Source organism: Arachis duranensis, chromosome 2 (assembly GCF_000817695.3).
Source record: "Arachis duranensis cultivar V14167 chromosome 2, aradu.V14167.gnm2.J7QH, whole genome shotgun sequence".
Classification (NCBI taxonomy): domain Eukaryota; kingdom Viridiplantae; phylum Streptophyta; class Magnoliopsida; order Fabales; family Fabaceae; genus Arachis; species Arachis duranensis.
Window position 1 is genome coordinate 74,015,405 of NC_029773.3, and position 15,930 is coordinate 74,031,334.

Genomic DNA, 15,930 nt, shown 5'->3' on the forward strand with positions numbered 1-15,930 from the left:
GCAATCAGTGAATCAGATCATGTAGAAGCTATCCTAAATGGTTTGCCAGAAGAATATAGTTCTTTCATCGCTATAATTACTGCTAGATCCAATCCTGTTTCAGTAGATGAATTTGAGGGTTTGTTTATGGCACATGAAGAGCTTTTTGAAGAGAGCTTTGTATAAGCTCATGTGGCATATATCCTGTCTTCTCATCATTTCGCTCGAGGTGGTAGAAGCTTCTCTAGAGGTCGACGATCAAACAAATTTGGTAGATGAGGTAAGATAGTATACCATCAATTTCAAGGTTATGGAAGATCTTCTTCAAGACCTCCTCCACAGACCACAATATCAAGTGTGCATAAAGTCGATCACATTCATAACCAAATACTAGGCGTCACCCAAATCCATAACACTGAAATTTTAATCTGTCTTCTAAGATAATTTTAACCTTCTAAACGTCATCTTTTACAATAGTTTATTTCATCAATAATTGTAGATTTGTCTCTTAATTTTCTTAGCATATAAAATACATAGAATTTAGAAATCTACACAAAAAGATACATTTAAAATACATCCATTGATTTGATATTTTACAATATTAAGGATTAATAAAATATAATGCAAATTTATATAATTTAAAAACTAATTTGATATTTTACAATATTAAAGATTTTAAAAAATATTCATGCAATATACATATATTTATGTACAAATAAGTACTAAAGTTTTAAATATTTAGGATAAAATATATAAATATTTTCACTCTTATCAAAGATTAACACAATCTTCAAGATAAATTGAAATGAAACAAGACTTATTTTTGCAACAATTTCTGTTGGCCAAGCTTTGGTTTATATTCTATGGTGTTAGATAGGACTTCTGCCAAAGATAACATTGTTATTTTGTTAGCAAATTATTGGCAAGGATTTTTTTTTTTTAAATATATACTATTGTCACTTATAGTGTATTTACTAATGGAGATGGCAATGGAGTTCTACAGAAGCGAGCATCCCACTTCCATCCTCATCTATGTTAAGAAAAATGCTCTTTAATTTATTCCCTCCTTATTTCTATTGTGAATCCTAATTTATTTGTTCTCCCGAAAAAGGCGAATATATGCGTTTGTTACCAAACATTTTAAAAATACAATTTTAAGGAAAAAAACACAATATAATAAACATAATAAAAATTAATTTAATATAATCGAACCTAAAAATCATCTTTAAACATTCCTTATTATGTAAACAAACACAATATAATAACATAATAAAAATTCATTTAATATAATCTAACTTAAGAATTATATTTAAGCACTCTTTATTGTGTAAAAATTGACGTGCTCTTGTTCATTAATTTAAATTTAATTTTTATTTATTATATTTTATATTAATAATTTAAATTTAAAAGCCAAGGTAATTTAGGGGATGATGGTTGGCTATTTTAGTAGAGCCTGTTGTACTGTCAACGGCGGTTAGACGAATATTGCACAGAGAAAGGCAGAAAGGGAGTTGATTAGACTCATTACCCAAGGGTTAGGATTTTATATAGGAATATTTTAGTAGTTTTAAATATTTCAGTCTTTATTTTTATTTTATACTAAATAAGATACTAAAACATAACTCAATCTTATATACTTTACACTAAATATAATACAAAAATTTACTTTAATTTATGTCTTTTAATCTCTGATCCAAACACAACCTAAGTATGGGTGATACTCTGATAGAATCTCTTCTAAAGAATAAAATACTAAAGTTAGGATAAAACAATGATAAGTGGGGTTAAGGAAAAAATATTTCCTAAATGAGCAAAATCTGTAGTTCTCACCTTACTCTCTAGATGATAGGATGATTCTCTCCATTGAGAGCTCATATTTTGGTTCACTAATAACTTTTTAAACCCCCTCTTAGACTGTTAGTTACTGGCGAAAAAAACTTTTAATGCAAGATATTTGCCATCAATAAAAATACAAACTTAATAAATTCTTTTGGACCACCATGTCTTGAAACAATTTTTAAATTTTGTTCACTATAATTAAATACAAAATAGAGATATAAAAAAGCTTTTATCTCTATCTTTATTAAGTTTGAAGAACTAACAATATTTTATAAATAATAACTAAACATTATTAGATTAAAAGCTAATTATGTACTTGGAAAGTAATTTAATTAAAACTGGCCCAAAAAACAAGAAAACAAGTCCAAATTGCGTCTAACCCACTTACACATATGATCAAGGAAATATTTGTTAATCACAATAACAATTTTCCTTTAGATATAAAAGAATGCTTCGGGCCTCAAATTAATTAAGTGAGCTCATATCCATAACCAAACTCAAATTGGTGGTCCAAGTCCAATAATTCAACTTAGTTGCTAACTAAGTAATTTAATTCTATTTGCATATGAACCAATTCACCCCACCGCCGAAACTAATCTCTCTTCTCTCTCTTCTCTTTGTCCAATTTCACGTGATTTCTCAAAAGAAAAAAAGAAGCTTTGAGTTAGGGCAAAATCAAAGAACAAAAGGGAATTACCAAATTCAAGCAAGAAGAGAAAGTCAAAGAAGTCAATCAAGGCTAAAGGCAAGGTCACATCTGTAGAGCAAATCACAAAAAGGAGTTTCCACATTTATACTTCATTGAACCTCAATTTAAAAATCTTCTCCTTACATACACAGAAGTGGAAAGTTAAAAATATTAAAGATGGTGACAATCTGCTGTGAATCAACGATCAAGAATCAAATTTGGGGACAAAACAAGAATGAAGGGTTCAGATTGAAGAAGCAATTTAAAAAAGGTTAAAAGAGAAGATAGAAGGTATGGATGCATGTATGGTTAAGTCAATGCTTCTACTCTATCTCTCCTTTGTGAGCCGATGCTGCTTCTAATTTTTGGGAGAAGAAGTCAAACAAGTGTTGAAGCAAGTTTCAAACTTTGGAAACTTCGCTCTTTTATTAAAGGGGTGAACAACCAAGAATTGGATTAAGGAGTGAGAGCAGAATGTTTGGGTTACCATAGCTCACTGAGCTATTCATTCTTCTCCTTCATGGTTCTTATTGAATATCTCTTTTTCTCATTCTAGTCTTTCTTTGTTTTCAATGGTAAAAAGCATAATAGTGAGGTATGTAAGAAAAAGCCATTGAGTGGAAAAAGACAAGAGAGTTAGACTTGGAGAAAAAACCTATGTTTATTTTAGAAATTCTTTGTAAGTTTTTTTTTTATTTGTTGTCATGATCTTGAGGAGATTTCCTTACAAGTTGGGTGGACACTTTGCTGTCGAAAGCTAAGGTGAGTTCCTAGTCAAATCTGGTTTGGGTTAGAAACTGAATTTGTTCCAGATAGGATTGGATAGAATCCTAGAGAAAATTAAAGTTTGTAATCTTGTTCAAAGATAGTAAAATTTTGTCATTATTGTGATGGAGACTAAATGTAAGCTACATTGCATTGAATAGCTGAACTAAGATATATCTCTCTGTCACTTTTCTTTCTCTTTTCTGTTTTTGATTCTGCATTTTAAGAGACAAAACAAAATTATCTCCTAATTATTCTATCCAACTAAACTTCACAATAAACACCCTGCACGTAACTCTATTTTGACGACTCCTTTGACAAGAGACAATAAAATAATCTCCTATCTTTCACCTGAGGCAGGCAACACTCCAAAATCTGAAAGTTTCATCCAACTCCAAAATTAATCAAATAAAGTAAAAAAAAAAAGACTAAAATTCAACCTCCCATTCTTTTAGTCATTGATATCCATCAATCTCTATTGTCTTAAGACACACACACCCCTCAATGGATGTCATTCTGTTTGAATTCAAGATCTTCAACCATATTTCATTACTAGTACAAACAGCAGTATTTGACGATACCTTTTCATGTTTTCATTAGGTGTTAAGCTCCAATTTCTTCTCTGCAACCATTCTCTCATCAAAATTTCATCTTCAAGATTCAACATTTCTTAGCTTTTTGGATTGACTATATCATAAAAGGACAACCCTAATGGCAAGCCATGTTCACTCTTGGTGAATCTAATCAACACAACCATTAGCTTCTCTAAATACCTTAATAAGTTGGAAAAGGCCCAACCATTATCTTAAGAGGAGATCCCTAATGGAGGCTATAAGAGCATAATGAGTAATAAGTAGGTAGAAGAGCATTAGAGACATTAAACATAACACAAGCATGATAACTAAGCTTAAAACCCATCTTTGACAATAGTAAGGTTCCAAATTTAAATTATCTATATTAATTACCTTTTGAATTAAGAGTAAACCATTTTTTTATAAACAAGCGAATGACATCAAAGGTAAAGAAGTATTAGAAAATGCAGGTGTGCAAAGAGATTATTAGAAGTTCAAAATCATTAGAACTCAGCAGTCAACATCACATAATAAAGGAACCAAAAAACAATATATTGGATCTACATCAAACAGTTTGGATCCCTTTTTCTCTTTTCCATTCAATATATAATACAAATGATCCTGAGAATACAATAGGTGGGGCAAAGAATGCAAATCAACAAGTATTATGTACACAAAAAGAGAGAAACAAATCAAGAAAGGCAAAAAGATGAGTGAATAATATTGTTATCTCATGAGAACCGAAACATTAATCTGAAGAAAGAATATTTCTCCTACCATCAGCCATTTCTTCTCAAAACCTCTAACTACAAAGCTGAGTACACAATTGTTGGATCTTGGAATCTGTTGGATTTTGCATGTAGTATACACCGGACTTACCGTTGCTTGAGCATGTTACGTTCAGCTGGTTGCCGAGCTGGGTTGTCTGCAATTTTGGTTTTACAACAACATCAATATCCAAGACAAAACCACAAAACACATAATCACAGCAGCATCATGACATATTAAATGGTTAAAATCAAGAGCAGAGCCATCTTTGATTATAAGAGGTACTTTGAAATGAAAATATTTGTCTAGGTAATGGGTAATGACCATATGGTTCTACGAATTCTTTAGAATTCATAATACAATAAAGTTGTTTAAGATTGCCTCAATTCCTTGAAAAGTTTTGTAAGCTTTTCAATGTCAAATCAGGAAGTGAAAAAACGTTATGGTTTTACTGATATTATTCAAATAAATGAAGTTAATCATTGTTAGTTAACTAGTCTATCATCATTAGATCATCCTTTTGACCTTAACTCATTATTTAATAATTATATGTATCACGCACTTGTAAATAACTGATCTCATCCCTAACTTTGCATCAAATCACTTCAATCAATTTTTATTCATATACTCATCTATTTACATGCAAGGGAGTTAAAGATGCATTAACAACTCATAAAACAGTGAGTATTTTTATATTGATTTTTTTTTAAAAAAAGGAAGAAAAAGAATAAAGTCAATAGGTCTTATAATAAATGTCATTGAGATATTATGCCTTTGAGTTTTGTGGAAAGTTCATTACCGAACAAGATGCGGCCTTTGTGTTGCAGCTCCATTTTGAAGTTGGGACACAAGACAGATAATGGCACCAGGAGCAGTGATCATTTGCATCAACACCATGAAGAAGTGCAACCAGGCCAACAGAAAGTCTATCACATAGACAATTTAATATAAACAGAATTAAATTCAGAACTAGAGAACTGGGTGAAAAGAAAAGCATGGATGCATTTAAGATGAGTGACTAGACAGAAGTGGCAATGTAGTGACAAACACCGGGTTTCACATATACATGCATATTTTAGTAAAGGATGGATTTAAGTTTAGTACTAACATTAGATAGCTTTGTTTTGTTAGAATAGAAAATTCTTTTAACAGATCCTGGCTATGATTCTCCCTGGTTAGTCCTCATTCAACTTAAGAATAGGTTCAGGAGATGTAACTAAAAATCAATTGTTAATGATTGCCGCAGAGGCACCAAACAGAGAACAGCACTAATACCTGAGGATTTCTGCTATGGTTAGCTTCAGTTTTGAATTCTTGTATAGTATTATTATTTAAGCAACTAAATGATTTGATCGCTCTTGATTAACTAAATGAGCAATGCATCCTTTATACACAATACAGCTAGTAACAACTAGTACATAAGTTTGCTCCTTTTCTAACAAGATTTTGTTGGGGGACTCAACTAAAATACTTCCTAAACCTTCCTGAAAGCATTACTTTACAATATAATTTTCATAACTGAGATTAACAAGGACCTGATAGCATGTTTTGTTTCCGGGTTGGAATCCTCTAAATGATGGTTCGGACAAAAGCTCCTATACAGTAGCTTTGATCTCAAACCATGGTTTTAAAAATTTTAACCAATATCCAACTATGCCATAAGCTTTGGAAGATGAAAAGAAAGGACAAACTATCATTTTTAATGCTCCTTAAGGTACTATCTGTTTTGCTGACTTCCATATACAGTTTTCTAGCTGGAAATCAATGACCTAGCATTTATAGATAATAATAGGAAAAACTTTCCAAGTTAATCATTTATGTTTAAGCCGCTCTCAATCAAATTGGGTCCTCTTCGACCCTCTGAGGCTCAAATTGTCACAGTAGCTGTTCTTATTCAACACTAAATCAATTTAGCTATTCTTTAACACATGTAGACAAATATCTTATTAATAGCCGGAAAAGAAACTTTGGTAAGAAATAAATAATTGTAAAACTGTTTACTAAGCAATGAAGAATGTAAGATCATAAAAGTTTTAATGCCCAATAAACTATAAACGGAATTTAAGATTTAGAAAGGTTTTGTATCCTTTTTTATATTCTGCCTACAGAAAATAACTAGGTTCATCAATTCTCCATGATGAATGTCTTTTCCTAATTTCCTTTTAGTGCAGTAGAAACCAAAACAAAACCATTCACAAAAATGAACCAACCCAGATAATTGAATTGAGCCCTGGTCTCATTATCTATATAAATATGGTAAATATTGTTCAACTATTTCCTTTTCAGATACTTATGCTAGAGCAACTTGATCTAAGAAAAAGGTTACACTTCAGATGCTTACCCAGCAATTATGATGACCAGTGAAAGGACCCATAATATGCATTGATACTTCTTGAATTTAGGCTTACTTCGTCCTGGAGAATATTGTATCGGAGCATATCTTTGGTTAACCCACCCGAACTGTGGGCGTATCAAAAACACAAATCCGAGAAGAAATCCGGTGAGAAAGCCGCCAATATGGGCAAAATTGTCCACATGTGGGAGAATCCCCACTGCTAGGTTGACGACAATGATGACAACAAGGGTGAAGAGTGCTGCTAGCTGCACACGACAGGATGCCATGATTGTCAATATTTTGCTTTAAAGAGCACAAATCTATCCCCTTGATTAAGATACTCATAGTTCAAATTTGATACATTCAATAAGCACCTTATTATCATATATAGACCAGTTAGTAATGAGTTCTGAAAGCATGCCTCCTAGCAAACCAAAAAGTGCACCGGAAGCGCCAACAGAGATGTTTGACTGAATGAAAAGTGCAGAAAGCAAGCTCCCCCCGAATCCAGAAATGACAAATAGCAACCCAACAAGCACTGTAACACAGGAATTGGTTAACAATTTAGAGATAGCACAAATAATAAAAAATCAAATCAGGAAATCAAAGTTCCTGGAGGACACCCGAAATCGAAGGAACTGCATTTTGTACCATTTTGATCAATTTATCAGATGAGAAACAGTACTGTATTCACATTATTCCTCAAATCAGATATTTGAATGTTAATACTTATAATTTGTGACTTTAAGTCCAGGCCCCAGAGTCTATCATGTGAAGACTTACTCTTAAGGCTGGTCTTAAGCTGTATTTGTTGACAACTTTTGAAAACTAATCTTAGTACTGTCTTTTGCCTTATCTATATACTTCTCTACTCAAAACCATGAAGAAGTACAAACCTAGAGTATCAGAATAAGAGAAGGCAAAACTCATCAGAAAAAAACAACATCTTTCACTTTTATCACTCAGACATGCTACTCTATAACAATTAAGGCTCTCCACGTTTTTTGTCTTAAAACCTGATGATTGCAAGGTACAGAAAACGGAGAAACAAACAAATAAATCCAAGGTCTTAGTAATTTTGAATATGTTAAACATACCGAATCCAAATTCCTGCTCAAGCCGAATGCCAATGATTAGAATACCCAACATGTTTGCCAACAGATGGAAAACACCACCATGAAGCCACATACAAGTGATGAGGCGCCAACCCTGGTGTCTATGAACCACTCTATCCACATCAAGAGCCCCCATCTTCTGAAGCCTAAGAAATCATAAACAAGCACCAATTCCTCAACCACAGCAACAATAATCCCCAATTTAAGAGAAAATAACAAAAGAAAACAATAACAGCAATATTACAGCCACAATTGTCATTGCAGATTGCAATTTAAAACAGTTTGATTGCATAAATTAAGTCTGATATATAAAATTTTCATAAGCAGTGAAAATTTTCATAAAAGAGTTTGATATATAAAATTACACATGAATCTCATCCACAAAAATTTTCATAAGTTTAGATTCTCCCATCCATGTAAATTTCCACTCAACCCTATCATTATCCCAATCAAACATAACCTAAATTTCATGCCAACAAAGGGGGAAATGAAGACAAAAAAAAATCATGAGCTAGTAGGCTAAACAAAAACAATTAATTAAAAAAAAAACAAAAAAAAAAAGAAGAAAAACGCACGTCAATGATGAAGGTCCCAAGAGGGGATTCTCTTTGAAAGGCTGAAAGGAGAAGCGGCCCAAGAAGGTGGCAATGCAAGAAGCAGAATTCTTGGGGCAGTTGTTGACATACATGGTGATAACGAACACAACGGTGTTTGCAACAACGAACAAAGGTATCAACCATGGGAACCACTTCTTGTAATGCTTCACCTCAATGAATGATCCAGCTGGTGCTGGTGCTGGTGCAGGTGCAGGTGCAGGTGGTGCTACCTCCACTGGGTGCACCGTATTGTTGTTGCTGTTGCTGCTGGTTCTCTTAGAGTTGACCCTTATGTGGACTTCTTGTGGTGAAGGTGGCACTTCAGCCATGAGTCAAATGCAAAGAGAAAGTGTTAGTTGTTGGTGGTGTTTCAGCCAGAGATTTTTTAGTGTGAGAATTGAATTTGAATGAAGATTGTGTTTTGTGTAAGAAGAAGAAGAAGAAGTAGAAGAAGAAATTGAAGATGAAGAGACAAATGATTTCGGGTTTAGCTCACCAACTTTGCTTGTGCGAGTGGGACACTTGTTTGAGAAAGAATATTTATAGAATTCGGGAAACAATGGTCTTATTATTTTTAGGAATATACTATTATTTTTATCCATACAAATTTTGTACGCTTATAAACTTACTCAGGAAATAATAAAATTTGTATCCATTAATGAATTTTATACGAATAAAATTATTTAAATTCTAAAAAATTATTCAAAAATCTTAAACTACCTTTGTAAACTTAACCTAATTCATTATAATTCCTAACTTTTTATTGTCATTAAATTTTTTTCAATATTTATTTACATTTATTACAACTGTCAGTATTACTATCACCACAATTATCACTGTTGTTGTCTTCTTTTCCCTACTACTACTATCCTCCCAATAATTTAGTTTTACAAGAACGTGAAAAATAGCCAATTTCTAGCACGAATCCAACTTTAATTGCGCTGTAAACTGATGTCATACTATACCAAGAAATTGCAGTTTTGAGCTTGTTCCTATGCATCCACATATCATTGTTCTTTTTTCAGTTCTAAATCTGCAGCGTCTCCTCCCCTCTCACTCGCAGCGCAAAGAACGATGTTCTTGACACAGTCACCGCAATCCTCAGCAATCCAAGGGGAAGCGATTTAGATCCAGACACAAAATGGAAGCTATTTTTTCCTTCAGCAAGAATGACAAAACTCTGTTCAGACCTGCAGAGTTGAATGGTAAAATAGTGGAGTAAGCACCATATGAGAGGGAGGCTCTGAAAAGAGAGAAATAGGCAGCTGAGGAGTGAAAAGTGATGAGTTTGGAAAACTCCAAATTAATTTGATGACGATCAAATATTATTAAAATAATTAATTACAAAATTATTAATTTGATTTTTAATCCACACTTATTAATTAATAATTTTGTTATATGCAGATTTCATCAATGGACACAAAAGAATGCATGAAGTCCAATTTGATTGACAAAAATAATCGGCCTTTATGCAAAATATTAATATAAGTGGTTGATTTATTAAAATGATAATTGGGCCAAAAATTTAAGAAGCAAGCCCAATTAAAATCCTTGCAAGAGAAACAAGGGTTAGGTCCAAAATTGAAAATAAGGAGAAAGCAAAAGATGAATGCTTCCCACGGACACCAACTCCTTCCATGGTTGGAATTCAAATTTTGAATTAAATGGATTTAATGAATGCCTTGGAATATGGAAAGAGAAAATCTGATTTGATGGCATTTATTGAGTTGGGCACGTTACAAGGCAAAAGCATGGGAATTTGATTTTAATTGATTATAATCTATATCACACATTACTTCCATTGCTTTTCTTCTTTCTACTCTCTTTTCTCTCTCTTTGCATACGGTCACCTCACTGTCAGAGAAGAATATAGTAGAAGCAAGTAATTTGAAGAAGGAAGCAGAGGCTAGGCATGGGTAATGTAAACCTAACTCATTTTCATTTTCTTCTTTAATTACATTGCAAGTTTTTCTCTGTTCTCTCTCCTCTCTCTTTCGGTCTTGTCTAGCAGGAAAGGAGGGATGAAGCAAGCTATCAGTAAAAATCACAGAGAAGCTAGTTGCAAGGAAGAGGCCATTGTGATGATGGCGTTAGGAAAAAGAAAACATAAAGTATGTAGTGGCTGAGATTTTCACCAAATATGGTTAGATTTGATGAGGTAATCTCGAGCTCTTCATGCTCAAAAAGGAAGAAGAAGATTCGGCCAGCAAGGTGAGATTCTTAGAGGCATGGCTTGTCTTTGATTCTGCTCAACCACCACAGGAAGTAGCTAGAGTGGCAAAGTGATGGAAGAGGCAGAGATTGAAGCAGATGAAGCCATCATCATCATGAAGCATCAAGGGCCAGAAATCCATCTTGGAGAGCAAGCCAAGAATGGAGAGCTCGGATTGATGAAGAGTGATGATCAAGAAAGGACTAGAGGTAATTGCATGTTGGTTATTGCATGAGTTATCTCTTCTCTCTCTCTGGCCGAACCGGTTGCATGTGAAGGAAGAAGAAGTTAAGCTTGATTTTGGTTTAAACTGTGGAGGCTTCCCTCTTCTATAAAAAGAGTGAACAAGCCACGGTTTGATTCAAGGAGTTAGAAGTAAGCAGTGAGAGTGCAAGGCACAGGATTCTCAGAGCTACCTAAGCTTATAGATTTTCTTCTCCTTCAATGTATTCTGTTTAGTATTTTTTTGTTTAATTTTGTCATGTCTTGAGTCTCATGAAAAAAGACAAACAGTGAGGTTTGTATGAAAAAGCCATAGAGCGGAAAAAGTCAGAGAGTGCAAAATTAAAAGAAAAAGCCATAGATGTCCTTAGAGTTCCTTTGTACATCTGTGTTGTGTTTCATGATTCTGTGAGAATCCCCTTGTAAGTTGGGTTAGCACTTTACAGTTGAAAGCTTGGCAGTGACCAAGTCAAGTTCAGGATTGGGTTTAGAATTCTGGACTTGTCCCAGATAGGAAGGGTAGTTCCTAGGGAGAATTGGTGTATGTAATCAAAGTTGATTATAGTGAAATTCCATCATTGTTGTGATGGAGACTGGATGTAGGCTGCACTGCACTTAGCAGCTGAACCAGGATATATCTGGGTGTAATCTTCCTTCTCTCCTACTCCATTTCTGTTTCTACTGCACATGAGCAAAATCCAAAAATGTGTCGTGCCAAGTGACGAGACAAAATGAAAAAGTCTCGTGGCTAGGGACGAGCTAAAAATAGAAAAGTCTCCTCTAAGTCCAGCAAGTGTTAGCAAGCAAAAAATGGGGCTAAGATTCAACCCCCCTTCTCTTAGCCACTGAAACCATCAATTGTTATCAGAGCTTGGTCTCAAAGAGATCAAGCTTTGCAGCTTGGAGAAAAGATCCTCATGGCAGAAAGCAGTGGCTCGAATCTAGTATCATACAATCTCACAGAAGGGCAGTCAAGCAACAGGCCGCCTCTTTTCAATGGGAAAAACTATACCTATTGGAAGGAGAGAATGAAGATCTTTGTGCAAGAAGTAGACTACAGATTATGGAAGATCATCCTAGAAGGCCCTCAATTTCCAACTGACACAAGTGCTGAAGGAGTAGTCACCCTTAAACCAGAAGCAAGCTGGGCCGAGGAAGATAGAAAGAAGGTGGAGTTAAATGCCAAAGCTGTTAATCTACTCAACTGCGCTATCAGCTTCGAGGAATACCGATGGGTATCACGTTGCACAACAGCAAAGAAAATCTGGGACAAACTACAAATTACCCATGAAGGAACCACCATTGTAAAGAAGACTCGGACAGATATGTTGAACAGAGAGTATGAAATATTTGCAATGAAGGAAGGAGAGTCCATTGATGAAATGTTTGAAAGATTCAACAACATCATTGTTGGCTTAGATGCTCTGGGAATAACATATCCTGATTCTGTGCTAGTGAGAAGAGTGTTGAGATGTCTCACAAAAGGGTGGGAAACAAAAGCTTTAATTATTTCTGAGAGCAGCAGTCTTGATTCCATGACTTGTGATGATTTGAGAGGAAACCTTCTTGCTTTTGAAAACACTTATTTGAAAAAAAGAGCCAAAAAAGAAAGGAATTGCATTTTCTTCTGTAACTAACCCTTTGGATGATGAATCCAGTGATAACTCATCTGAAAATGAATTTGTGTTGTTTGCCAAAAAATTCAGGAAAATGGTGAATTTCAAAGGCAAAGGCGGCAGCTCAAGAAAAATGAAGAAAGACCTTAGCAAAGTAACTTGTTACAATTGCAAGGAAATGGGACATTTCAAATCTTATTGTCCCAAGTTGAAGAAGGAGGAGAAACCAAAAAGAGGAAAGAAGAAGGGTCTGATGGCATCATGGGAAGATTTAGAAAATGACTCAGATAATGATGATGAAGAAACTGAAACCAAGTCACAACCATGTCTCATGGCAGATCACATAGATCAGGTATGCCTAGCATCCAAAAGGAAGGAAAATATGTGGTATATGGACAGCGGATGCTCTAGGCACATGACCGGAAAGACAACCTTCTTCATAAAGCTTGATGAATATGATGGAGGACTTGTCACTTTTGGAGATGATGGTAAAGGAAAGATAGTGGCTGTTGGAAAAGTTGGTAAAAGTTTCTCCTCTTGTATAAATGATGTTCTCCTTGTAAATGGTTTGAAACATAATTTACTTAGTGTTAGCCAATTGTGTGATTTAGGTTTTGAAGTTATTTTTAAGAAGTTTGTTTGTTTGGTTGTTTGTGAGAAAACTGGGTATATTTTATTTGAAGTCAAAAGATGCAACAATGTGTATGGATTAACTCTTGAGGATTTAAAGGAACAAAATGTAACATGCTTTACCTCTTTTGAATCTGAAAAATGGCTTTGGCATAGAAAATTGGGTCATGCTAGCATGTACCAAATTTCTAAGCTAGTCAAAAAGAATTTGGTTAGAGAAATTCCAAACATCAAGTTTGACAAGGATCTTACTTGTGATGCTTGCCAATTGGGCAAACAAGTAAAATCCTCTTTTAAATCAAAAGATGGAAACTCAACCAAAAGGCCATTGGAGATGTTACATATTGATCTTTTTGGTCCTACTAGAACTCAAAGTTTATGAGGTAAACACTATGGTCTTGTGGTAGTAGATGATTACTCTAGATTTGGTTGGGTACTTTTCCTTGCTCATAAGAATGATGCATTTTATGCCTTCTCCACTCTTTGCAAGAAAATTCAAAATGAAAAGGATTTGAAAATTGCCCATTTGAGAAGTGATCACGGAAGAGAATTTGAAAATCAAGACTTTGAAAAATTCTGTGATGACTTAGGGATTTCCCATAATTTTTCATGCCCTAGAACCCCCCAACAAAATGGGGTGGTTGAAAGAAGGAATCGAAGCCTTCAAGAAATGACTAGGGCTATGCTATGTGAGAATGAGATTCCTAAATTTTTATGGGCTGAAGCTGTGAACACAGCATGTTATATTTTGAATAGAACAATCATTAGAAAAGGGTTAACGAAATCCCCTTATGAGCTATGGAAAGGAACCCCTCCAAATCTTAAGTACTTTCATGTTTTTGGATGCAAATGCTTTGTACTTAACAATAAGGAAAACCTTGAAAAATTTGATCCAAAATCCTATGAAGGAATGTTTGTTGGATATTCCACCACAAGCAAGGCCTATAGAATTTATCTCAAGGAGCATAGGACTATAGAGGAATCCATACATGTTACTTTTTGTGATTCTAACTTAATTCCCAGTACTGTGATAGATAATGATTCAGATTGTGAAGGAACTGGAACCAGCAAAGAAAATTCCAAGTCTGCCCAAACTGAAGAATCTGCCAGTCCAGGTTTGTCTCGTCAGATTGGAGGAGACATTTCCATTTTGTCTCCTGAGCAGGCACGAGCAACTGAAACAGTGAGACCACCAGAAGTTCATCAAAGCTCCACACTTGTCCGAAAGCCTAGGGAATGGAAGTCTATGAGGGGTTATCCTCATGACTTCATCATTGGTGATCCCTCTCAAGGTATAACAACAAGATCCTCCACCAAAAGGCAAACCGAACCTAGCAATTTTGCTCTCTTGTCACAAATGGAGCCCAACAATGTCAAACAAGCTCTTGAAGATCCATCATGGGTCAAGGCCATGCAAGAGGAGCTTGCTCAATTTGACAAGAATGAGGTTTGGACATTAGTACCTCATCCGGATGGTAAGAAGGTAACGGGTACTAAGTGGGTATTCAAAAATAAACTTGGTGAGGATAGACAAGTTGTTCGTAACAAGGCTAGATTAGTGGCCCAAAGTTACGATCAAGAAGAATGTATAGATTTTGATGAGTCTTTTGCTCCGGTAGCTAGAATGGAAGCAATTAGGTTGCTTCTTGCCTATGCTGCCCATAAGGGTTTCAAAATGTTTCGAATGGATGTTAAATGTGCTTTCCTTAATGGCTTTATTGATAGAGAAGTGTATGTGGTCCAACCCCCCGATTTTGAACATAAAGATTTTTCAAATCATGTTTTCAAACTTTCAAAGGCTCTTTATGGCCTTAGGCAAGCTCCAAGAGCTTGGTATGAAAGGCTTAGTGCCTTCCTATTAGAAAATCATTTTCAAAGGGGAACCACTGACACTACTTTGTTCATTAAAGTTTCTAATGATGACATCCTTCTTGTTCAAGTTTATGTGGATGATATTGTGTTTGGATCGGCCAATGAATCCTTATGTGAAGAGTTTGGAATTAACTTTCTTTCTTGGCCTCCAAATTAAACAAACTCCTAGTGGTACCTTTATTCACCAAGGCAAGTATGCAAAAGAATTGATAAAGAAATTTGGCTTAGAAAATTCCAAACCAATGGGAACACCAATGCATCCTAACACTAAACTTGAAAAGGATGATGATGGCTAAGATGTGGATGAAACACAGTATAGGGGAATGATTGGTTCATTAATGTATCTTACCTCCTCTAGACCGGATATTGTTCAAAGTGTGGGTGTATGTTCAAGATTTCAATCTCACCCAAAAGAATCCCATCTTACGGCTGTTAAACGCATCATTAGATATATTAAGGGAACTAGTGAGTATGGCTTATGGTATCCTAAAACTGATAACTTTTGTGTAGTAGGATTTTGTGATGCAGATTATGCGAGAGATAGAGTGGATAGAAGGAGCACCTCCGGCATGTGTTGCTTCCTTGGAAGCTCACTAAACATGTGGTCAAGCAAGAAACAAGCCACAGTGGCTCTATCCATCGCTGAAGCTGAATATATATCCGCATCTGCTTGTTGTTCACAATTAATTTGGTTAAAAACTCAATTGGAAGATTACAAATT

General features: G+C 34.8%; 1 protein-coding gene across 1 annotated transcript; it reads right to left on the bottom strand.

Annotated features, from left to right (window-relative positions):
• Positions 1-4,395: 4,395 nt before the first annotated feature.
• On the bottom strand, positions 4,396-9,172 carry LOC107474876 (RHOMBOID-like protein 1). The gene is made up of 6 exons (XM_016094523.3): positions 8,637-9,172; positions 8,044-8,207; positions 7,321-7,484; positions 6,953-7,212; positions 5,411-5,537; positions 4,396-4,768 (listed from the first exon to the last, which is right to left on the bottom strand). The coding sequence occupies exons 1-6, from the start codon at positions 8,984-8,986 to the stop codon at positions 4,646-4,648; spliced, it is 1,188 nt and encodes a 395-aa protein (XP_015950009.1). The 5' UTR covers positions 8,987-9,172; the 3' UTR covers positions 4,396-4,645.
• Between the last annotated feature and the right edge of the window lie 6,758 nt (positions 9,173-15,930).